This window comes from Durio zibethinus, chromosome 12 (genome assembly GCF_047325235.1).
Source record: "Durio zibethinus cultivar Kanyao isolate XHJ-2024 chromosome 12, ASM4732523v1, whole genome shotgun sequence".
NCBI lineage: Eukaryota > Viridiplantae > Streptophyta > Magnoliopsida > Malvales > Malvaceae > Durio > Durio zibethinus.
In genome coordinates, this window is record NC_143173.1 from 2,618,467 (window position 1) to 2,643,801 (window position 25,335).

At 30.9% G+C, this 25,335-nt stretch overlaps 2 protein-coding genes across 2 annotated transcripts; one reads left to right on the plus strand and one right to left on the minus strand.

The window, feature by feature from the left end:
* Positions 1–743: 743 nt before the first annotated feature.
* LOC111297420 (uncharacterized) lies at positions 744–13,998 on the minus strand. The gene is made up of 10 exons (XM_089741722.1): positions 13,993–13,998; positions 11,316–13,517; positions 10,032–10,544; positions 6,212–6,727; positions 3,337–4,200; positions 3,103–3,168; positions 2,239–2,354; positions 1,772–1,883; positions 1,455–1,659; positions 744–1,335 (listed from the first exon to the last, which is right to left on the minus strand). The coding sequence occupies exons 1-7, from the start codon at positions 13,996–13,998 to the stop codon at positions 2,295–2,297; spliced, it is 4,227 nt and encodes a 1,408-aa protein (XP_089597848.1). The 3' UTR covers positions 744–1,335; positions 1,455–1,659; positions 1,772–1,883; positions 2,239–2,294.
* A 5,349-nt stretch (positions 13,999–19,347) lies between these two features.
* Positions 19,348–24,445, plus strand: LOC111296929 (bifunctional 3-dehydroquinate dehydratase/shikimate dehydrogenase, chloroplastic-like). The gene is made up of 10 exons (XM_022891421.2): positions 19,348–19,651; positions 20,441–20,546; positions 20,780–20,998; positions 21,099–21,439; positions 21,873–21,936; positions 22,524–22,632; positions 22,765–22,914; positions 23,092–23,243; positions 23,337–23,499; positions 24,213–24,445. Exons 1-10 carry the CDS (start codon positions 19,437–19,439, stop codon positions 24,254–24,256), a joined length of 1,563 nt encoding a protein of 520 aa, XP_022747156.1. The 5' UTR covers positions 19,348–19,436; the 3' UTR covers positions 24,257–24,445.
* The last annotated feature ends 890 nt before the right edge of the window (positions 24,446–25,335 follow it).

Here is a 25,335-nt window from a genome sequence, read left to right on the forward strand (position 1 = left end):
AAGAATCCAAATAAATGTCATTTAAACAACGCACTGTAGCCTACATGGAGCCATTTACACCTAATGTCTTCGTCTCAAAGCGCTTTGTTTTTGCTTCCCTTACTCATAGGGTGACATGTAAGCAGGTTGCTGTGGCTGGCACAAACTCTAAAGACATTAAAGCAGTGCTGGGATCAAGATCAGACATTCCTTCTTGCTTGGCAATTGGGCAGATTTTAGCTAAGAGAGCAAGAGAAGCTGATGTATATACCACTTCTTATACTCCCAGGGAGGGACAAATTTGAAGGAAAAATCATAGCGTTGGTTCAGTTCCTCATTGATAATGGAATTGATATCAAAGTTTATCTTGACTTAATGCTTTACTCAAACTTGTAGAAGATGTTTTTCGTTATTTTGGCTTGAGAATATGATTGAACCAAAACCATATTTTGGATATGAAAACAATGTAACCATTGCATTTTTATGCCTTTTTTTTGTTTATTATATATCATTTTAATTTTACAATGGCTACTTCGAGCAAGCTTTTTTTTTTTTTTTTTCTGTTTGGATATATATATATATATATATATATATATATATACTTATGGGGAGAGAGTAAGGATTCAATTTCATTAGTGTATTTTTATATTTTTCATCATTGAATTAAAATTAAATTTTTGACTAATTTGCATCAAAGTGATATTTTTAATTTTAGTTATTTTGATTCTATAGTAAAAAAAAAAAAAATTGTACAAGCTGCAAATAGAAGAAATTAGCTTTATTAATTTAAATTCTCATAGTTACTTATCAGTGTTTAAAACCAAAATAAGACACTTTTTATAAGGTTAGAAGCCAAAGACTCCTTCAAGAAAATTACAAAAAAATTCGACTTTAAAATTGATGTCTATTGTAAATAAAAACCATTGTACTTGAACAATGATCCTCCGTTCCTTGTACTTGGAAACTCTTGGTTTATTCAGGGGACCAAGAACCTTGCTGCAGGTTGTTCTGTTTATGTCAATGCCGATAGAAAATGTCCTAAATGAAAATCAGAAATAACCACTCCATTTCACTGATTTCTCAGCCATTGGGCCTTCCTGCAAGCGTTTGACTTGTATATGTTTTCAATTAATGAAATGAAACTAGCAAGCCTTTGCTAAAGTTTGATAAGTACCAGCTTCTTAACTTGACATGAAGCAAATGCTTTGTAAACCTTCAATGGCGATTGGATTCTTTCCCGTTTTCCATTCAATCAGTAGTATTAATTGGCCTTAACCCTCACCGTATGAGAAAACCGGAAGGGGCATTCGTTCTGCCCAATTTCCCTGTACCATCAGCCTCCTTGACAATTGAATGCTGGATTTACAATTCACATTGATAATAAAAAATGTAAGTCACAGATCATGGGGGGAAAAATCAAGTGATAATTAATATATAAGCACATAAATTGCCTAAGGCCAAAGAAAACGACTAACCTTGTTCACCATGATCCATCAAATTTTGCTTCTGAACAGTGCCACTAAGGTAGCATGGAACTCGGCACAAGGGTCGAGTAGAATGGAACAGGTTATAGTCAGGATGGATAAATTGCCCATTCACAAGCTGTTGTAGGCACAGCACACCTTCGGGCACCCAATGGACTCAAGAATTTGCCATTGGTTCAATGCAGCAGAAAATCACCTGTAAACAAACACAAACGATCAGCCAGCCCAAACAAAAACCATCAATTTGAGCCTCCAGAATAAATATGAATTGAGCTTTCTTTCAAGTTTCAACATGAAATAGTTTGTACCTTCCCAAAAAGGGAGAGTGGCAAATCCTTGAAATTTCAAAATAAGTATGTGATCCTGAACTTCATAATATTTCTCCTTATCCTCTGACTTCAGAATTGTTGTCATCTATAACTTCTCAACACACAGATCATTAAAAATGGAAAAGTAGTACATATGTTATTACTTCCGAGGTTGATCAAATAAATGGCAAGCTATAATTAGTCACCATAGAAACATAAAAGACTAAAAAGAAAGAAGCTGCGACCCTTTACAGGTTGATCAAATGCAGCATGACTAAACTTGTCTTTAGAGACAGAATAGCTTGGCAGCACTGCCCTTTATTAACATGACAATTGACAATCAAAAGAAACGAAAAAAAGGAGTACCATTATTTCATTTAAAGAACCCTTGTATTATAATAAAGAAATCTTATAACCATTTGATTTCAAACGATGAAGTATCAATAATGATGTCTCAAAATACATACATTGTTTACTTCACTATGCCAAGGCACAGAAATGCTAGCCGTGAAGGAAATAGGAATTAGAACCCTTGCACTTCTGAACTTGAGATGAAGAAAACACCTTCAAATGAAGAACTTACCTTATTCAAGGAAAGAAAAATCATTTGCATTAGATGAGTACAACAAAAGCTATAGCTTCTCAAGACGCATAGAAAGAATTGTTGGCTTACACTGTTTCTTAGCAGTTGAAGGATTATTATTGTATCAAACTATTCCTTTGCTTCATTGTGAAAATTTTAAAAAAATTCACCATTACGATGAGTATGATTACTGCTATCTTATCTATTATGTCTGCAACTACAATAAACACAACGTGATCGAAAATGCAACCACAACCTTGATCGTATTTTAAATCCCTGATCACAATATGAACAAATATTATTGAATGTGAAAAAGAAAATTACTTTTATTACTCTTTGAAGAATCAGTATCATAACGAATAAAAACAAAGCCCTCTGATTTCAAATGTAGAAACAAGAGTCACGTGTCTTACTAAAAGGCAATAAGTATTTTAAAAAGAAAAACCAATTTATATGACAGAATTTTGTCATAAAAAAATTTTTTTTGACATTATCCAATAATCTATTTCAGTTGCTCTAGAAAATCCTAAAAGAAGAAAATTAAATAAAAACTTTGATGTAAATAAAAAGGCAAAATTGTTTAAAAATTACATAACATTATTCTGATATGAGAAATAAGAACTAGGTGGGAGGCATCAATCACCTACATAATTGGTGAAGAAAAGGTAAAGCTTTTGAGTTGAAAGAAACAAAAGCTATATTATTTACGAATTGTATCCGAAGATTCATAGAATGAAATTTGGCTTACTTGTGTGTTAGAAGTTGAAGGAATGCCTTGATCTTCTACAGAATTCTGCATTTCCTCCACACGATTCTACATATATATATATATATATATATAAATCACCAACACCAATTAATACTAATTGCTCATGAAAGCGAAAAGATGAATTAATTTTGATTTGCAATGCAGTCATAATCAACGCCCCCTACCACAAAATTTCTTTGTCAATAATAATCAAAGAAATTTGAAAAAACATACCCATTCCTTGAACAGTTTTTGTATGGTGCTATTGAGGCTTCCTTCCCAAATAAAATCCGCTTCACGGTCCCAATATCTTTGTACTTTGTGCAACATTGGAGTGTTTAACCCTCCCTTAGAGAACACCTTCATCTTTGGGCAATCTTCCACAACCACTGTGGCTAAGGATGGGAATCCAAAGGTATGATTCCCTGATGAGCAGAAGCTTTCTAGATTTGATAGTCTAGTAAGCTCCAAAAGGTTGAGTTTGGGGAAAATGATTTCATCCTTCACTTCATGGCGATCCCCATCGCTGCCTTCTACTATTTCTGCTATCCTTTCACAATTACCTATCCTCATTTCTCTGAGCTGCACTAGGCTTTTGGCTGTTGAATGTGTAACTAATTTTATGATCCCATCACATCCTTCAACTTGAAGAGTCATCAGATTCTGGAAACATACTGAGGATGTAACTAAATAACTTTTTAATTTGGGACACCCTACCACATGTAAAATCCTTAGATTTTGGAATCCTTCCTTTTCCTTCCATAGATGCATCAATTCATAAAGATAAGTAAGCCGTAATTCAGTTAACCGAGAGAGCACCATCGATGCAGATGCAGGCTTTTCCTCACCACCAACTCCTTCACTTTGGAATACCAACTCTTTAAAGTAACATCTTCTTATTTCAAGCCTTTCCAGATTGGGTAAGGATAGTAATTGGAACAGGTAAGATGGGAATATGGCTAATTGTTGAGGATACCGTTCAAGTCGGAGAACTTTTAGTTTGCAAAAGTAGTCCGATGCAAGTGGTAGGCCATGCAATCTCTCTTTCATCCCATCATCCCAATCGAGGTCAAGTTGTTGTAGATTTGGGAGTGCCAACTGCACAGTTCATGCAAGTGTTAATGGGACAGAGGATGAGTTATCGAAAGGGATAAAAAAAATGATTGTAATATGGTGGAATAAAAAGAGAAATTTTAAAAAGTATATCTTTAATATAAAATGTGTATCTTTTTTTTTTTTTACTGAATCATGTATACTTATATAGCACCAACCGATTTGAGTTTATTATTATTATTAACATATTCTTTTTGTTAAAAAAAATAGATAAAATCATATTCTAACTTTGAATGCACATCAACTTTTACAAAAATTTATAATTCAAAAAATTTTTTTAATGCATATAACTTTACTGAAAAACTAGTAAAGTATACATTTAAAAAAAAAAATCAAAATCTGACTATTGAAATTTAAAGGTACCTCTCTAATTAAATTATAGGTCAATCGAAAGTTGTACTATAAAATCATATATTATATCTTCGTAAACAAATTAGAATATTTTATTCTTACAAATATATTAATAGTTTACGTATTTTCTTTTTAATATTTATTATGTTGCCATTAAATACTTTTTTTTATTTTTTATTTCAAAACACATCAATCTCTTTTTTTAAAATTCTGATCCAAAGAGTATTTAAGATTTAGGATTTAGGGGTGCTAAATACACCACAATTTTACTCTTCATACCCTAATTTTTAAAATTTTCTTAAGTAAAATTATTTAATTATATTTTTTTTACAAATTTTTGAATATTTATATTTGGAAAGTTATATAATTTTTTGGAAATAAATTTTTAAAAAGTTATATAGCTTTCCAAAATTAAATTTGCAAAAAGCTATTTGAAAATTTATTTTTGAGAGGTGAGACAATAAAATTTTTAAAACAATTACAAAAAAAGAAATTTTATTAAAAACTATTATTAATTAATGTAATGAAAAACTTATTATTGAAAAATCATAAATTTTAAAATTAATAAAAAAAAGTTGATTTTACTATTTGACCTTAGAAAAATAAACAAATCTTATAAAACTCCAATTAAATATTTCATCTCTTGATGTTATGAAAGATGATAAAAAAACTATTAAGTTACATTTAAAACCTGAAACTCTTAGAAGTTGTACAAGTAATAATATTGAATACTAAATAATTTTATCAAAATCTTATACGTTAATTGTAGAAATCTATCGTGATAAGTAGATAGAGATACTTTTTTAAAAATTTTAGTTTATTTAAAGTTAAAAAAATGGTTTATTAAAAAAATATGAATTTTAAATTTATAAAAAAGTCAAAATAGTTAAATTAACTTTTTTATTAATTCTAAAATTTATAATTTTTTTCTAATAACTTTTCTTATTACACTAATTAAAAAAAATTTTAATAAAATTATCTTTTTGTAATTTTTCTTAAATTTTCAATAAATCACCTTCCGAAAATGAATTTTTGAAAAATTGTATAATTTATTGGATATGAATATCAGGAAATTTATGAGAAAAGATAATTAAGTAATTTTATTTTTAAAAAAATTTGAAAAAAAATTATCATGTGAAGAGCAAAAAAAAAGGATTATCCTTCTCATTAGGATTTAAGGGCTAGGAATCTCATTAGCAACTAGTAATATAAGTAGTTTACCCTCTATTAGATTGTTGAAATCAAGAATAAATTCTTAAACTCAATGATGTAATTAATAATTAGGTACTATTTCTATTCAATATATAATTTTATCTGTCAATTTGTAAATGAGTTTAATTATTTGAAACAAATTGTATTTTTTTTTTTTTTTTACAATGCTTTGGAAATTCTAAATCATATGAGATTTTTTTTCTCAACTGAATTTTTAGATTTAGAATTTAAAGTTTAAAGTTTTAAAGGTTTAAATAATTTATAGATATGCAAATATAATTTACTAGATATGAAAATCCAAAATTTTAATAAAATGATATATTAAAAAACATATAATAATATTTAATAGTTTAAAACTCTATAAACAATGAACAAAATAATAATTTTAAGTTTATATTGGAGCAATGGAGGGAGGCATTAAAAAAAAAAATACCTTTTCATTGAATAGGTATTTTGAAACAGCCGTTTGGAAGTTCTCCATTGAGATGCTATTCTTTCCTGCTTCATTTCCAGCAGTTGTTCCCATATTTGTAGAATCAGAATGAACTGTGTTCAAAACAGGACATCCTTCTATATGCAGATTTCTTAGAGAAGGGAATTCAATCATATTTCCAAAGCCAAATCTTTTTAGATTGGGAAGATCCTTAAGCTCGAAGTAGTCTAATTTAGGAAACACCATTTTCCTCATCCTTTCTTCTTCTTCCACTAATCCTTCCGTCACTGTTATTATCTCTTCAATTTTATTACAGTTTACAACATAAAGTGTTTTCAGTTGCACAAAGCTTTCAACCATAGAGGAAGTAAATATATTCTTCAAATTATGGTAGAAGTGCACTTCCAACTTTGTTAAATTTTGAACACCAAAAGAATTTACTGAATGTTGCTCATACCATAGTTTTCTAACTACGATTGAGCTTAGATGCAACTCCTCTAAGCTTAGGAACACAACCTGCAAATAAAAGTAAAGTTTGACAATCAACAATTCCCTTATTATTCAAATATTAAAAAGAATTAATAATGATTTCCAGCATTGATATAACACAAAGAAATAATATATGATTGCCATTAACCATATATTTCTACAACTCTGCCATCTTTAATTATTCTAGCAATATAACCGAACTTTCTTGTAGATCAAAAAAAAATTTATTTATAGTTAAATAAATTTAATAAATCAATGAATATAATTTTTCTATAATTTCTTAATAAAAACAATGATTTATAAATATTTATTAATTAATTTGTGGATAATATTTTTATTTTATTTACATAACATGTTTACAAATCAAATACATATATCCATATTTTCAAATATAGTTAAAAATATTAAAATAGATAATTTAAAAACTTAAAAAGGGAAAAGTGCCAAGCAAAAAGGGGGGAAGAAAAATGACCTAAATGAATATGCCAAATAAACACTTCCACTTAGAGATGACAATGGACGGATAGGAGCATGTTATGCTTGTCTCGACTCCAACTCAATATCTGATTATTATTTTTTATACCTAAATCTAACCCAATATATATTTGTATAATTATATATAAACATAATATTTTATAAAATAAATGTATTAAATAATAATTTTATTAATATAATAAATATATAAATTAAATTAAATAAATAATAAAAAATATATTCTTATATATACGGACGAGACAAAACAAAACACTTTAAATATATTTTCAACCTAACCTCGAAGTTAAAAAAAGAAAAATCATTCCTATTGAATTGGTTAATCGAAATCTATCATATACGAATGATTTTAACATCTATAAAATTTCTTACAAAATTCATTTTATTTAAAAAAAATGAACCAAAAAAAGGAATGGAAGTGTTGAAAAAAAATATATAAATAGGATTGCTACCTAAACAATTCTATTGTTAATTTATCTTCCAAAGCATAGATAAAAAATATTAAAACAGACAATTAAAAACAAAAAAAAAAAGTTAAAACTAAAAAAAATGGCCCAATCAAACAAAATAGTCAAATTAATGGAGGATGCATGGTCACTATCCTTTAAGGATAGAAAAGAGGTCGAGTCAGGGTGGGCTTATACACACCTTGACTCTTAATTCGAATTTTCAATAATTCAACTCCATTTTGATTTTAACCAGACATTGCGTTATCATTAATTGATATCTAGTCCCAGCCTATTACATATATGTATAGCCCACATCCAATTCAAATTAATAAAAAATAATTTGATAATTTTAACTTAGCATAATATTCATAAATATTTTATTTGTTAATATAAATTATATCTTAATTATATATAAATATAATAATAAAATAATTCAACTCTACTTCGATTTCGACCAGACATCGAGTTATCATTAATTGATACCTAATCCTGACCTATCACATATATGTATAATCCACATCCAATCCAAATTAATCAAAATTAATTCAATAATTTTAACTTAGTATAATGTTCATAAACATTTTATTTTTTAATATAAATTATATCTTAATTATGTATAAACTTAATAGCTTATTAAAATAAACTATTACATAATAATTTTATTAATATAAATATATAAATATAAAATTAATTAAATAATAAATTATATATTTTTTATATATATCAAAGATGAGATGGAACATCTCAAATTCGTTTCCTACCTTTATCCGATTTTAAAAAAAAAATCGACCTGATCTCAAATTTAAAAAATAATGTACCTATTGAATTAAGAGAAATCAAAATCCATTGAATTTGTTTAGTCATCCCTATGTTCATTGTCTTTTTTTGTACAAAATTTTTTTGAAAATGGTAATTGACAAAAAAGCAAAAAAAGCCAAATCAAAGTGTTATAAATTTATTAAATTAAGATATTAAATAATAATTTTACTAATATAATAAATATATAAATATAACATTAAATTAATAATAAAAAATATAATTTTATATATATCTTAGACAAGATAAAACACTTTAAAATCACCTTTGAACAAACCTCGATTTAAAAAAAAAAAAACTCAATTTGTTTTTCAAATTTTTTAAAACAATACATTTATATTAAATCAAAACGAATTGAAACCCACTAGATACAAATTATTTCGTAATTTTTATATTCATTATTTTTCTTACAAAATTTATCTAATAAAAAATAAAATCAAATAAAAATTAAAACCAAATAAAAATAAAAAGTACATTTTAGAGGAAGGTTAGGGTGGCACATAGACCCCCATCTTCCTCCAAAATCTAGAATATTTATAGAATGGATTCTTGAAAGCCCTTTGGTTGAAATAATTAACTTCGTCCAATGATTATAATCTTTCATGAGATAATTAGAAAAAAATCAAATATTTGCGTGAAGTTGCAATCAAATAAAGTAAGTCATTAAATTATATTTATGAGTTATTAACTCCTAAAAAAAAAAAAAACAGAGTGCAATTTTAGATCTATAATAATATATAATATCAGTAATTTCATTATATCACTCAAGTCATGACCTATGAAAGTAAGAGTTTTAAAGTTTTATTATTAGAGTTGTTTATCGATTGAACCATCCAGTTCTCTTTTTAAAGTTAATAAAAGGCTGACAACTCCTCCATTTATTTTATTGACAAAAAACCCACTCATTTAACTAATATTTTATTATTAAAATAATAAACTTTTCTATTATTATTAATATTTTAAACATATAAAAACAAAATTTAACAAAAATATAATATTTATTAATAAAATAATTTAATCAGCCTTAATCAAACCGAAGCTTAAAAAATCATACGCAGCCTGACCCTTGACATCTTTAGCTCCGACGATCTCCTCTATAATTCAAATAATTAAGACTTCAGCTTTAAAGTTCTAAGTCTACAATGATAGACTATCTCTTTGAAAGACTACAAAATGTTATAATGTTTGTGAGGAAAAAAAAAAAACAAAACCTACATGAAAAGGAGAATTATAAGACTTGAAGAAAATAACATAAAAGATGGGAAAAAAATCACCTTAAGGGATACATTCTGGTCTTGCAATATATTAACATATATACTTCATCACTTCATTTTCAGGTTAAGTTAATAGAAAAATTACAATCTAAAACACCACTGATAATAAATTTAAATTTTCACACCAACGAAATTAGATGATTGCTAAATAACTCATTAGGATATATTTTTTAAAAATTAATATAATAAAAAACATATGATAATATTTTAACCACACTTACAAAATTTAAAAACTCTACCAACAATGTATGAAATAAAAATTTTATGTTAAAAAAATGGAGAAAAGCATTAAAAAAATACCTTTTCATCGAATAGATATTTTGGCACATCAGTGCAAGGGTTCACCATTGAGATGCTACTCTTTCCTGCTTCATTTCCAACAATTGTACCCACACTTGTAGAATCAGAATGAAATGTGTTCAAAACTGGACATTCAGCTATCCTTCGTTCTCTTAGATAGAGGAATTCATTTGGATTTCCAAAGCAAAATCTTTTGAGATTGGGAAGATTCCATAACTTTAAGGAGTCTAGTTTAGGAAATACCATTTTCTTCATCCTTACTTCTTCCAGTAATCCTTCTGTCACTGTTATTACCTCTTCAATTTCATTACAATTCCCAATAGAAAGTGATTTCGGTTGCACAAAGCTTTCAACCATAGAAGAAGTAAATAGATTCTTCAAATTATGACAGTCCTGAACACTCAACTCGGTTAAATTTTCAACACCAAAAGACGTTACTGAAAGCTGATCATGCCATAATTTTTCAACTATGATTGAATCTAACCACAACTCCTTTAAGCATGGGAACACGACCTGCAAATAAAGAAAATATTTGATAATCAACAATTTTTTATTATTCAAATATTAAAAAAAATTAACAATGATTTCTAATATTGACTACAATTTTCAAGGAGATTATTAAACAAAAATTAAATATTTACTTGAATTTGCAACTACATAAAGTCAATTAAGTCATTAAATTTTGAGTATGAGTTATTGACTCCTAACCCCAAAAATAAAGCGCAATTGACGATCTATATATATAATATCAATTCTTAAGTTCATTATATAACACTCATGTCATGAAAGTGAATTGGAGTTTTAAGTTTCAGAGGCGTATTTGGATTGGCCTATCAAGTCTCCCTTCCAAGGCTGACTCAACTCACTCATTTAATTCTTATTTTATTAAAATAAAAAAATTTTATTATTAATATTTTAATATTGCAAACATATTCAAAATTAATATTTAACAAAAATATAATATTTATTAATAAAATAATTTAATCCTTATGGATAAGATTTGAGTTTAAAAAACTTTTTTTATGTTTTATTGAATACTTATTTTAAATATATTAATCGAATATTTTATGATATATTTTATTTTCATTAATTTTGATACAAAAATCACTAAAATTGAAAGTATAGCAATAAAATTCAATAAAACCAAAGTATAATGACAAAATTGAAGACTCACCTACAATAATAAATTTACTCTTTATCCTAATTATAACATTCACATATTAAATAGAAAATCTAGTTTAAGAAAAAGGAACAAAAACGAGATCAAAAGGAAAAATGTTGGAAGTGAGAATTTAATGAAAAGAAGAAATATATTGACATAAATACCTTTTGGTCAAAAAGCGATCTGGCAGTTGAACTTCCATCCATTGATTGAACTCTTCCTTGTTGAGACGAGGAAAGCTTTTCTTCTGAGTTAAACAAGCCAATGAAACTTGGTAGATATTTTAACGTTAAAGAGCGTAATTGGCTGAATTCTAAAATGTCATCATCACCAATCTCTTCCTCCCTCTTTTCTACAATTAACTCTGTGAAATTCTCGCAATTAGATACATAAATTTCTTGAAGGTGGCCGAGCTTTCTGGCTAAGGCGAATGAGAACAAATTCTTCAACATATTACAATCTCTTACTTCTATCTCTCTTAGTTGACCAAAACATTCAGCTTGGAGTTGACCATAATATATGGCCTCCAAATTGTTCAGTTTAAAAAGACGCAATGTCTCCAAAAGAGGAAATGCTTTACAAGAAGCCAACTCCATGGAGTTAATGAGATGTTTAACCTCTGAATCATTGCGGCCATCAAGAAGTTTTAAATGTGGGAAACCTTCAGTATCTGGATCACAAAGCATGTCCATGGCATCTTTCACTGCATCCTGACGTAGAGTTTCAGTTTTTCTCAACAACGTTTTAACCCCACTATCGTCCAAATGAATTCTTTTATTCAACATGAGTCTCAACTCTCTCGATTTTTTTGACTCGTAACACCACAACTTCTCTCCAATGAAAATTCTGTATCTTTCCAGCTTTTCAGAAAACAGTTCTTTTGGCATAGCTTGCACAATAGGAATATGGACTTCCAAAGTTGTCAAATGAGACAAATGTTGCAACTCAATAGGGCTAGCATTGGATCTTTTCTTCTCATGTCGCTCAACCTCCCATCTATCAAAGCTATCATAGAGGTATAATTCTTCTAATCGGGATAAACTAGACAAGACATTTGGTGGTATTACTTTAAGGTTGTAACAATAACTCAAATCTAGCAATTTTAGCTTGATCAATTGTCCTATTTGGGATGGTAGCTCTGCAATTTCAGATGCGCTGAAGCTAAGGATTTCTAAATTCTTTAACTCTTTAATGATGACTATATCTTTTAAAATGCAGTCAGAAAAACATAGAGTACGAAGATTTTTTAGGAAACAAAACGACGAAGGCATGGATGGAAAATACATTTTGGCAAAATCTAAGACTCTGAGTTTTTGCATTCCCCTAAAGAAGTTGTCTGAAATTTTCAAAGAAGAATCCTCACTACTCAAAGAGACAAAGGTAAGATTTGGACATTCCAACTGATCATGATCAGGAAGCTCACAAACCTTAGCATACTCCAAGCAGATCAGTTCACAATTTCTCATTGTTTCCTCATTTGACAACTCTTTGAATTCATCATCCCTGGCAAGCCAATGGTGGTCCCGTGATGCGATCGACATGGCAACATCATGAACAACATCATGCATATCAAAGCGCTCAAAGGTAGAACCATCAAGCAACAAAGAAGATCTTTTGAGGTCGCTAACCAATGCAGATGCTTTATATCGCGTTTCTTCAATTGTGTTAACTCCATGAAATAAACCCAAACCAATGCCAAATTTCAACAAGTCCTCGATGGCGGCATCATGACCCATTATGCTACAGAGTAGGAAAGTTGGTTGATGTTCCACATCTTCTAAAAATTTGTAACTCAACTCTATAGCTGAATATGCACCTGCTGGTATCCCCTTGAAGTTTCTTTTAGAGGGATTTCTTAGTTCATTCAAAGCATACTTCCAATCAGACAAATTCTCCTTATTTTTCATAGCTTCCGCAACTGTTACAATGGCAATCGGCAATCCAGCACATTCATTGGCCACTTCAATTGCCGTAGTTTCCAAGTCAGGGCTTAGAACAATATCACCTGCCTTCTTCTTAAACAGGTTCCATGCTTCTTCTTCTTTCAATATTTCAATTGGAATGTTTTTCAGCGAACCCATCAAAGATAAAGCATCAACCTTTCTAGACGTCAGTAAGATCTTGCATCCTTGGTGTTCACCTCCGTAAGGAACTCCCAGAGCCTCCATATCCAATTTATCCCAAATATCATCCAAAATAACAAGAACCTTGCTTTTCTTTAGTCTGTTACGCAGTTCGCCTGCTCGCCCGGGCTCACTCTGCGTTTCAAACTTCAGACCCAATTCATCTGCAATCAGTTCTTGAATTTTCTTGATGTCAAAATGCTGTTTTTATATACAAAAACAATTTTAATAAATTATTAATTTTACAAATATTAAATATATAATATAACTTCAATTATACTCAAATTTTAATTTGATATATTTAATATTTTTTATTACATTCATCATTATTTTTATATTTAAATATACATTTTATATTTAATTTTAAATTTATTATAATATTTAATTTCATCATTATAATAATTAATTTTATTATTATTTTTAATTTCATTAAAATTAATTTTATGATTCATTCGAATAAACCGAATCATGAGAATAAAAGAATTGCGTCTTTTCTGCAGAAGAGCATCAAAAAACGATATTAAAGGAAAGGATTATGATTCATAATGGCAAACCGAAAGACCAATTCAATGGGTCATGAAAATCAAAGAATTGCGTGTTTTCAGCAAAAGAGCATGAAAAGCCCAAACGTAAAGAAATGGAAACATGACGACAAACTAAAGGACAACTAAAGCACAGCCATCTGGCTTCATTGTGCTGTCCTTAGGTCTCGATTGTGTGCTTGTGGGCTGTGGCAAATGGTTTCTGTCGGTCAAGTATTATTTTTGAGTAAATTACATTAAATTCCTTGGTGTTAGGCACTACTTTAATATCACTCCATCAGTACGATTAGAAACTTTCAACAGGACTTAAAAATCTTGATTTTAAATTAAAATATTTTTATGAGCTATGTTCATTTTATAAATAAAAAATATATATATCATCATCCCAAGTTTTAACAATCAGATGATAAATACATTTTCAAAATTCACATCAAATTTTTATTAAAATTAGAGTTAGGTGTTTCATTCACATTCATATTGGAGTTAAAAATTTCTACTTACATTCAAAATTTCTTGATGCAATTAATTTTTTATTACAAAAATATATAATAGTTGTTAACTTTTAGCAAATTATTTTTTACTTTTTCCTTGCACCATTAATCTTATAGATTTATAAATTCATAAATTCATAAAATTGTAAAAAATTATGAATTTGAATGTTTGTAAAATTTTTAAATTTATGAAAAAATATTTTTATTATTCACAATTTCACATAAATTTTTTTAAAAAAAATCAGATTTTAAAAAACATTTCTGATTATTTTTGTCCCATTCTATTATTATTGTTAATTTTTATGTGCATGCAATTAAAAAAAAACATGCTGAACTTATGATTTTACCTTCGAATTTGAAATTCGAGATCTTTGTAGATATATATCAGACACCCCTATAAGTTGTAAACATAATTTCCTATTCCAACATGTCATACTCCTTAAGAAATGGAAAACAAAAGTAGAAGACATTAGACGAGGGATTGCTGGGCTAGATTATTTCTTGAGCCAACCAATATTTGGAATATTAGCTATATTTGAGAATTAAAGGTCAGATTCTAGCCTGATGTTTCCCAACAGTTACACCTCTCTAGCATAATGCTTGATATACAGCAGGAGTTTCCCAAATAAGATTCGACTGCTCTCCCCTACTATAAAATTTTCGCATAAAAACTTGACATGCTGCAGCAGTTGCGTGGTTGCAGCAAGTATTCGAATGGTAAATAAAAGGGATTGGCAGATCAATATGGTTATATATTTAGTTGTTCAGAATTCTCCCGCTCTCATTTCTATAGTAGCTAGTTATTGGAAGCTAAAGCATCAATGGCTTCGGAAATGAACTCTGCAAAATTCTTTGATTTTGATAAGTACTCTATGCTCTTGTCTATAATAAGTTGAGGTAATAGTTATTAGCAAGTTGAGGTGGTGCATTTCTTTCAGTAACAGTATTTTATGGCATTTTGATCAGAACTGCAAAATTTGGTTGCATTTGGCAGTCCTTATCGAGGACCTCATAAAAATAATCTGCGGCTTGAGGCTATTGCATATATTTGTGCATTTGATCTTGCCGACAAGTTCCCTCCTGCACACCTTCTGAATGCCTACACAAAATATTCCAAGATGAGCAAATACAAGACTTTCAAAAAATGAAATGTGAAACTGGTAACCTTTGCACCTTTTCTGTCTCTGTTTGCTCAGAGTTTAAGCTGAGATCCAGCTGCTATCCTATTTTATATCTTTAAGACTTTAACTCCACATGCTGGCAAAATCAGACCATAGACCAAGAAATTGCTATTATGAGAAGGGTCCTTAGATGCATTGCTGATCAGAAGCTTGAATCTCTATATCCACCTGAGGATCTTGAAAACTACATTGTTCATCTGGAAAGGCAGAAAGAACAGGGAAATGATACAGAACAAAGAGAAAAGAAGAAAGCAGAGAGGAAAAAAAATATGTCAGTCCCTTCAGCCGAGGCTAAACAACAGCATGAGAGTGGAATTAAGTGGCCCTCCATGAATATGTCAACAGAGGCCACACCAAGCCTTTCTGGTAGTACTGGTTGCAGTCTTCACTTAAAACCATCTCATCTTGAACAACTAGTTAGCTCGATTGCTGATCAAGCTGTTGCTTGTAGTTTGTGGGACTCCAATGCTTTCTCTGTAGACACAAACTCATTTAATTGGCAAGATGGGTGTTCAATTGCCAATAACAGGAGCTTGGAACAGTTCACTTCACCTGGAGCAGTTGACAAGGCCGCCCCAGCTAAAATCTCTTCTTTTTTTTTTTTTCTTGTTATTACTTTTTTAGTTCTTTTTATCGACCAAGATCATAATTCAATGTTTAGTCCTCCCTTCCTCAGCAACTTTTTGTTATTGTTGAATGTATTTGTTTGTAATTACAATAATTTGCAGCATGAATGGTACCGTGCGTGCTTAGAGTTTGGCAAGTATATCTTTGTTGGTTTTCTATTCTTTTGACACTAAAAATTCACTTGTTAAATTTATGTTCATAAGTTGATTCTCTAACCGTACAGAAAGTAGTATTCATCATGCTCAAGTAAAGATTGACCGACATCAATTAGAAAATCTTCAATTGGATGGCGTTGTTCCTTCAGAGGCAAGGATTGACCTACAATCTTATAGCACCGGTATGGATGCGAAGGCGTTAATACTTTTTCTATGTGAGCATGTGGAGGATCACGATTTAATGCGCAGTGAAATTTCTGACGCTCTTCAATTGTCTCCCGATCCTGCAAAACTTGTTTTGGATGCATTATCGACCTTTTATCATTCAAAGTCAGGGCATGCTCCTAAAAAGAAAAAGAACTCGGGATGAATTTATTAGGGAAGCCTCAGGAGAAGTAAGAAAGAGTTGCATTCTATTGATGGAGCAGTTAAGGACATTTCCGCTCCAGATTGAACCCCATGTAAATGAAGAGGTTTTGAAGTTGGCAGATGATTAGAAAGAAAGAACGCAAAAGTACCAGAATGGTGTGATGGCTTATGGTTTCTTGCAGCTGATAGTCACCTACTTTTTGATTTCTGCTTATGATGCGGATGAGCTTCTTGGTGTTTTGGTAATTGCAAGTGAGTATAGACAGTCTCCTGATTTGTGCCTGGCTCTTGGTTTGACAGATAAGATCTGCGGTTAGTCTACTTTCTATCTGTCTCCCTAGTTTATCGTTTCTCTTTTTGTTGGTTCGTTTAGCTGTTAGGTGAGGTTATCCTTGTCTTCTCTGCATAGCTATATTAATGCTACTATAGTTACATCTTCTCTAGCTGTTAGCGACCAGGTATAATGTAATGCAGGAATTCACCAAAATAACATTTGAGTGATTTCTTGAGGTACAACTTTTGCATATGGAACCCTAGATGCTACAACAGTGTTTTGTTGCATCATGTACTGGAATGGTACAAGAAAGGAATCAAAGGGGGTCCTTATGGGTAAATTATTTTCTTTTTTTTTTTCCGCTACAGTTCTTATTTGTAGTAAGTTTCTGAATTCTGCTAACTACTTATCTTGTTGTTTCTTTGCCAATCATCTCGTTCTTTAAATTTCTCAGCAAAAATATGACATTTATGGATTATAATGGTAACATATTAAGTTCAGGTGGTGTTTTCACATGAGTTTTTCTTTTTTTGCCTGACGGTATTCTGATGACACCTGCAAAAATCTGCTTTCAATTTGACAGTCTTGATTGGAACACTTGTAAAAAACAATCTAAGGCTTGAGGCTATTGCATACATATGTGCGTTTGATCTTGTTGACAAGTTCCCCCTGCACACATGCTGAAAGTTCACTTAGAATATTCCAAAGAGAGTTAGTATCACAAGGCCAAAAAATCGCATTGGAAATGGGTAACTTTTCCATAGACCTTTTATCATTATGCATGCTCAAAAATTTGCTGAAAATTGAACTGTAATCCTGATTCTGTGTGTTAACTTGAATGTGCTCGCAACATCAAATTATAGATCATGAAATAGCTATCATGAGGAAAGTCAGCGGATGCGTTTCTGATCACAAGCTTGAATCACCATACCCACCAAACGATCCCAGAGACTACATTTTACAACTGGAAAGGCAGAAGGCAGATCGAAACAATGCTGCTGGGAAGCAAAAGCAGGAAACATGCCATAAAAAAACTGGAAAAGTCCCTTCTGCCAATTCAAAACCACGGCACGAGTGTGAACTAAGTTAACCTCCATAAATGTTTCAGTAGAAGCCGTCTCAAGCACTTCTTCTAGTGCTGGTTCCACAGTTAAACTGTCACCTTTGCAACTACTGGAAAGCTTCTTTGCAGATCAAGCTGTGCCACACGTTTTATGGGACTCCACCAATTTCTCTGCTAACACAAACCTATTAAGTGGTAAAAAGCAGGCAGATATGGCTACCATTGCTGATAACAGGAGCTCAGACTCTGATTGAAATGAGCAACTTAAAGAAATTTAGCCCTGTGAGTTTGCTATTTGCCTTCTGTAGAAGCTTTTGCTTTGGTATTTGATTTCTAAGAGAGATCATGGAACCTGGACAATAATTTTTTACTGCTTGTAAAATGAGCTGTTAGCTCAGTGGCACTAGAGTCGGTTCCAGGACTGAGGGTTTCAAGTGGAACATCAAAAGTAACTGCTTGTAATAATTATAATATAATCTAAGAAAGTAATTTGCATTTTGAAAGTTGAAACAGTTTATTTGTAATTTGAAAATTTCCCTCATTGTTGCTAACCAAAGACATGGGCAGATGCCAAGATCAAGAAAAACTTTGCGCTAGCCCAGTCTTACATCAACGCAGCCCACTTGAATATGTCTACTCTTTAGCCTGTCTCCAGTCCTGGCTCCTGGTCCTGGTACTGGTTTACGTCCCCAGTCCTGCATTATAATAAAATTTACTGTTTGACTTAAATATTATTATTTTGCACTAAATCTAACTTTTTAGATTTGTGATTGGCAAAAAATGAAAAAAAAATTGTTTAGATTTGTAGATTTTTTTTCCTTAAATGGATAAAAACATGAGGTGGATTCAATGTTGATTTCGTGTGGGAGGCAAAGACCAAAAAGGAAAAATACAAATAAAGCTATTTGTCATTTTTTTCACCTACCACATGGCACATGCCACACCAACCAAAGCAAAAACGAAGTCAAAAACAAAAAGCTAAAGAGAAACGTCAATATTAAATTCAAATTTTAATTTAATTAATTCAGATAACCAATATTTCTAAAATGCTGCAGAATCATTCTGTCTTTGGCCTTGCTTTTTAATAAATATATATATACATTGTCTGTCTTTGGCCTTGTTTTTTCATATATATATATATATATATATATATTAAAAAATCCATTATATGTTATCATCATTTATTGATTGTAACAATTATTGGCTTGTCTTTTCTACGTTACGTCAAAATAGAATTCTTGCAATCCAGTCAAAGACTTTTGACTTGTTACATCAACCAACCCTCCTTTTGGCAAAGTTCTTCTGTTTAATACGCTACAGATAGACCAAACTTATTTCTACATTCTGACTTATTTTAATTTCTCCTTTTTTGGGTTTCTCAAAGTTTAGCTTAGCTGGCTTTTTTGATCTTTGCTGAAATGGGTAGTACTGGGATGCTGAACAATTCAACTACGATATGTGCTCCATTAATGGCTCAATCAGTGGAGCAAATGGTTAAAGACATGCACCAGGCAAAGGCTGAAGGTGCACAAGTTGTTGAGATTAGATTGGAGCATATCAAGAATTTCCAGCCTCACCAGGATATTCAAATCATACTCAAAAATAAAGTTTTGCCAGTGATCATTGTATATAGGTAATCATCTCACCTATATTTTTTTCTACTAGTGGATTTCTTAGTTTTATGTTATTTGAGCAGTCTTATGAATATTAGGAGATTAGAGTCGGAAAAAATGCCTTTTTTCCCTCATTTTAGAAGTCAAGATTGTATTTGGTAGATTCTTTTCCGTATGTTGCTATCCTTGTCCTTTTTTGTGGAAAAAATGTTATTAGGTCCCATCATTTGTTTTTAAATGGATGTAGCCAGTAATTCAGAATCACATGCAACGTATTCTTGTGCAAAAGCTGCAGCAAATTGTTGTAAGGATGGGCTTCTATTTGGTGATTTGAAGACGGGCATCCTGAATTCAACACATCAAACAGCTGTAATAATAAATGTTTTTTGTTCTACCAAGTTGAGACCAACCATGATACTGAACATTTTCACTTTTGCTTGTGGATGCAAACATGCCATAGAAATTATTGGAAACAGAGAGGACAAATATCAGTGCCCAACTTTATCGAGTTTTTAATGAGTTTGTACTCTTTTCTGCATGAAAATCTATCGTACTGCTACTTGTGTTAATAATGTTTTCTTAATTTTCACTTTCAGAAGCTTGTGAGTTGTGTTGTGAGGTAGGACAATTAGATTAAAATAGGTGGCAGTGATAGAATAATTTTGCCATTCTTTCTGAGATGACAGGAATCTATGTTGTATGAACTTCTAAAACTGTAGTAAAAGATAAAAATATAACTTGGGTTTGAAAGTTTGGGAAGGTTTGAAGTTTCATTGTATTTAATTTCTAAGATTCAGTCTTTTCTTCAGGCCTAAATCCGAAGGTGGTCGGTATGAAGGAGATGAGCAGTCCCGGCTTGAAGCACTTCATTTAGCTACAGAAATGGGAGCTGATTATGTTGACTTTGAACTCAAGGTAGCTTTTAAATTGTTGTACTTTTGTTTGCAAACTATTATACTCTTGATTATTGCATTTTGGTGCTTTCATTTCTATTATTGACTATTTTACAAACTTAAATAATATTTTCACCCTTTTTCGTTTCTCATTTATCTGATAGCAGTTAAAACAAAAAGTGCCATCGGCAGTTTTCCCTTTGAATGACCTATTTGTTCCTTTGAAATTTCTCTTAGTTTTATGTGATTGTCCAGGTTGCTTCTGATCTTATTTGGGAACAGAAAATGAAGGATGGTAGTGCTACTAAATTTATTGTGTCATGTCACATAAATGCAATGACCTCTTCAGACGAAGAGTTAAACAATCTTGCTGCTAGCATTCGAGCTACCGGAGCAGATATCATCAAGATGGCTGCAAATGTAACGGATATTACTGAGATAGCAAGAATTTTTCATTTGCTTTCTCATTGCAAAGTATGAAACTCTAACTCTATTGACTTTGCTTTGAATATGTGCAGATTAGTTTTATAAATTGTTGCAGTGGAATAACATATCAAATATTATTTATCTGCAGGTGCCAATAATAGCATACTCTGCAGGGGAAAGAGGTCTCATAAGCCAGCTATTGTGCCCTAAATTTGGTGGCTTTCTAGCCTATGGATCTATTGAGGGAAATTCAATTCCTGGCATGCCTTCTTTATATAGTGTTATCCACACTTATAAACTTGGCTATCTAAATTCAGAAACTAAAGTTTTTGGACTTGTTTCAAAACCTGTCGGTCACAGCAAAGGCCCTCTATTGCATAATCCTATATTCAGACACGAGAACTTCAATGGTGTTTATGTCCCAATGTTTGTAGATAATCTCAAGGAGTTCTTTAACATCTATTCCAGTCACGACTTTCCTGGTTTTAGGTACGTCATCCTTCAATTTTGTCTTTGGTAGATTATGTCAGGTTACAGTCTTTTCACTTAAGTATATAGCCACTGTAAGCTGCATCTGTTCTTATGAGCAACACTTGTATTTTGACCTTTTAGGCATTCAAACACATTTTAGCCAGTAACAACTAAGCCCAGAACTGGCCTTGAAAGATTTAGTACCAAAAAAGTATGGATGTAGGAAAATTTTATGTTACAACTAGTTCTTTAGTTGATATAGTAATACTGATTTTCGAAACTGGAAGATCATGGATAGTTGCAACATACTGAAATATAAATGCCTTCTTTCTTTGATAAATTGCTTTATTTCTCACCCTTATTTTCATCTCCTGCAATGATGTAGCCGGGTTTGTTTTCCACTATTCTCGGAAATGTAACTTTTCTTTTTCCTCATTCCAATGGATTGCAGTGTTGGGTTTCCGTACAAGGAAGCTGTAGTTGAGTTCTGTGATGAAGTTCATCCACTTGCTGAGGTTGACTATATAACATTCTTACAAACATGTTTGAATCTGTAATTTCCCATATACTTTTTCAGGTCCCTTGTTTTTGTGCCCTATTCCATTTCTTTACGCACAGTTTACCAGAGCACCGATTTCTGGCTACACTAAGGTCTAAGACCAAGTTCTGAATCTAATTATTTAGAAGTTCAACTTATTGAGAGAAGCATACCAAAGCATATAAGACTGGTTTGATCAGTTCATTGCCAGAGAAAAAGGAAAAAAAATTGTATTTAAGTTTAGGCAGAATGTTTATCTGATCCTGGTTGTAAAATTCATATTTTACTATCTGAGCTAGTTGGCATTGCATCATCAGACATGGCACATTTTGTGATGGGAAACCAAAAGTAGCAGAAGATTACACTCTAACAATTGTATGTTGACATGTTCTATATGGATATATTTACCTGGTTCATATAGAGGCGATTCTAGAATTTTCCCTATATCCAGAATTCTTACCAGAATTCTTAGTGCTTCAATTCCCTATTAATAGCATCTGCTTGCAGTTTCCTATATTTATATATTTGAGAATGCAATCGATTTTTTTTTTCATGCACTGTCAGTCTATAGGTGCTGTTAATACTATTGTAAGGAGGCCTTGTGATGGAAAGCTGATAGGTTATAATACTGACTGCGAAGCTGCAATAACTGCGATCGAGGATGCTCTAAAAGGTACCTCCCATTGATGAGAAAAAAAATGCTCATCATGTCCTCATGGAAGTTTAAAGTATTGATCAATGACTAGTCCATTCTAGATGCTGATATCCTGACACTTTTGTACTTGTAAACAGTAAACTACTATAGAAAAGAGATGCACTGGTAATGAAGTAGCTTTAGGCAGTCCAATATCGGGGAAACTCTTTGCGCTAGTTGGTGCTGGAGGTGCAGGAAGAGCATTGGCATTTGGTGCTAAAAGCAGAGGAGCTCAAATAGTCATTTTTGACATTGATTTTGGTATGTGATCTACAATTCTTAAAAGGCAAATCCATGGTTTTTCCCTTTATGCTGATATGATTGTCAACTATAACTTCTGCCTACTCTTTTTTAGTACATTGTTGTAGCATTAGGAATAAACATTATGAGTAGAGAATCAAAACGCTTTCTTACTATTATCATTGCTTGTGGAAAAAGGGAGAGCAAAGTCCCTTGCTTGTGCTGTCTCGGGTGAAGCTCGACCTTATGAAGAAGTAGTTAACTTCCAGCCAGAGAAAGGATCGATCCTTGCAAATGCAACACCCCTGGGAATGCATCCGAATACTGATCAGCGCATTCCTGTTGCTGAGGTCTCCACCTTCCACCACTAAGTGGTATTTCTTTTCTGAAGAATAAAGTTCAATTTTGTTTCATTACTGAAGTTATTTGCTTTCATATTCCAGGCAACCTTGGGAGATTATGAGCTGGTCTTTGATGCTGTTTATACACCTAAGAAAACAAGACTATTAAAAGATGCAGAGGCAGCAGGAGCAATCATTGTCAGTGGAGTTGAAATGTTCCTCAGACAAGCTATTGGTCAGTTCAATCTCTTCACTGGTCGAGAAGGTATCTCTTGAATCCCTTCCTTCCCTCTATCTGTTTCATGACCTTAAACTACATCATAACCACTCTGGACACTTATTTTCTAATTAAATCAATTAGAAACTTTAGACCTTTTAAACCATCCTTAGATCTTTACTGCAAATGTAAGTTGATAGTTCAACCATTTTGATCTTTTGCTGTTTGATTTTAGTCACGAGACTATTGAAAAAGAATAATAAAACTTCCAGTGAGTAGCGAATCCATCTTTATTTCATTAGTTGGACGAATGGATCAAGTTTATGATCTGAAAAAGCTATTTTGATTGAGTTGATAAGATTCGAATACTTTGTTTATAAGACTTAGGTTTGAGTCCCGATGCTAGCATTTCCCTTGATAGATGATTTGTAAATTAATATAAGTCGATGCTGAAGCTTGTGATCTTCTATGGTCCTAAAATGAGAATGCTTCTTCTTATCCTAAATTTTTATAAAATATATATATATACATTGAGTTAAAATTGCTGGAGATATCCTATTTTGAACCTCTTCCAAAAATTCTGATTTGTAATTTTACCATGTACCATCCTCATGATCAAGTTCAAGTTTTGTGGTGATAATCTCAACTATTCTTCCTCAAAACTACTGCCTCCTACAGCTCAAGAATTTTAGTTGCAACATATATTTTCAAAATTCTTAATATGGTTTAAATGAGGTCAATTTTTTTATTCTGTTTTGCAGCACCTAAAGAGTTAATGCGAGAGATCATTATGGCGGAGTTCTGATGTATTACATCACACAGAATATTGTAACATTAAGGAGTAGATAAATCAAGTACCATGGAAAAGGATTCATGTAGTCAAGCTGAAACCCTTATTCTTGGACAAGGTTTTTTTTTTTTTTTTAATTTTTTTATTTCAAGTTTTGGTCATTAACTTACATGGAAAATGAAAATATTTCTCATCTTTGTTTTCTTTGAAGGGTTCAAAAAAAAAATTTAAAGAAATCATAGTTTAAAGATTAAGAAAAAGATTAAAAGTATAGAAATTTGAATCTTAAATTTACTAAAAAAATAATTGCATAAATCTAACTTAAAATGGCTATGAGTATTAAAATTTAAACTCAAACTTATTAATATCAACCAACTGAACTCAATTATAAGTTCACAAATATTTACATATTGAAAGATTTTTTCTTATTTTGGCCATAATAATATGAACAATTATTACTTATTAGCCCTTGTTGTTGGAAGAGGATTTAAATTAATATCTTACTTACAAAAATTTAACTTAGTTGACCACCAATTCTAACTAATTACACAATGCAAGATGATTTTCCAAGTACTTGGATTTTGGTTACTTCGAAAATTTTAGATGATGTGCCAAAACATTAACTTCTCTTAGTATTATGTAGTTTTTGAAAAAAGATAAAACATGGTAAATTTATTATCTAATATTGTGTCTACTTAGGAATAAAAAGTAATTGTCTTCATATTTGACTTATTTGTTAGTTATGTCATTATGGCTACTTAAAATTCAATATCATATAATTTAAAGTGTTTTTTATAATATGATCTCAAAATATTTTCAAGATTTACTATTAGATATATTATCGAGCTTTATTTAATGCTAATTTCTTCTCTCAAGAGATTTTCTCTAATACAATAAGTTGTATTCAGTGTTTTACTTTTAAAATATTTTTCATAAATATCAAATTCTGATTTACAAAAAAAAAAAAAATTGAATGGATACATTCAGAGTTTTACTCTTAAAGGTTTCTTTTTTATAGGGTTCAAATTCTAATTAACAAAGAAAAAAAAAAACCTTTTCTCCTTACTAATTATATTAATGCTTGTGGATTAAAG

Excerpts from the sequence above, each read along its gene's own strand:
- LOC111297420 (XM_089741722.1), bottom strand. Across the intron at positions 3,169-3,336 it reads AAAAACTGTTCAAGGAATGG|AATCGTGTGGAGGAAATGCA; the intron begins GTATGTTTTTTC and ends ATATATATGTAG. Across the intron at positions 2,355-3,102 it reads CTTCAACTTCTAACACACAA|GTAAGTTCTTCATTTGAAGG; the intron begins GTAAGCCAAATT and ends TCCTTGAATAAG.
- LOC111296929 (XM_022891421.2), top strand. The coding sequence starts at position 19,437 with ATGGGTAGTACTGGGATGCTGAACAATTCAACTACGATATGTGCTCCA. Across the intron at positions 20,999-21,098 it reads ATTTGCTTTCTCATTGCAAA|GTGCCAATAATAGCATACTC; the intron begins GTATGAAACTCT and ends ATTTATCTGCAG. Across the intron at positions 23,500-24,212 it reads TCTCTTCACTGGTCGAGAAG|CACCTAAAGAGTTAATGCGA; the intron begins GTATCTCTTGAA and ends TCTGTTTTGCAG.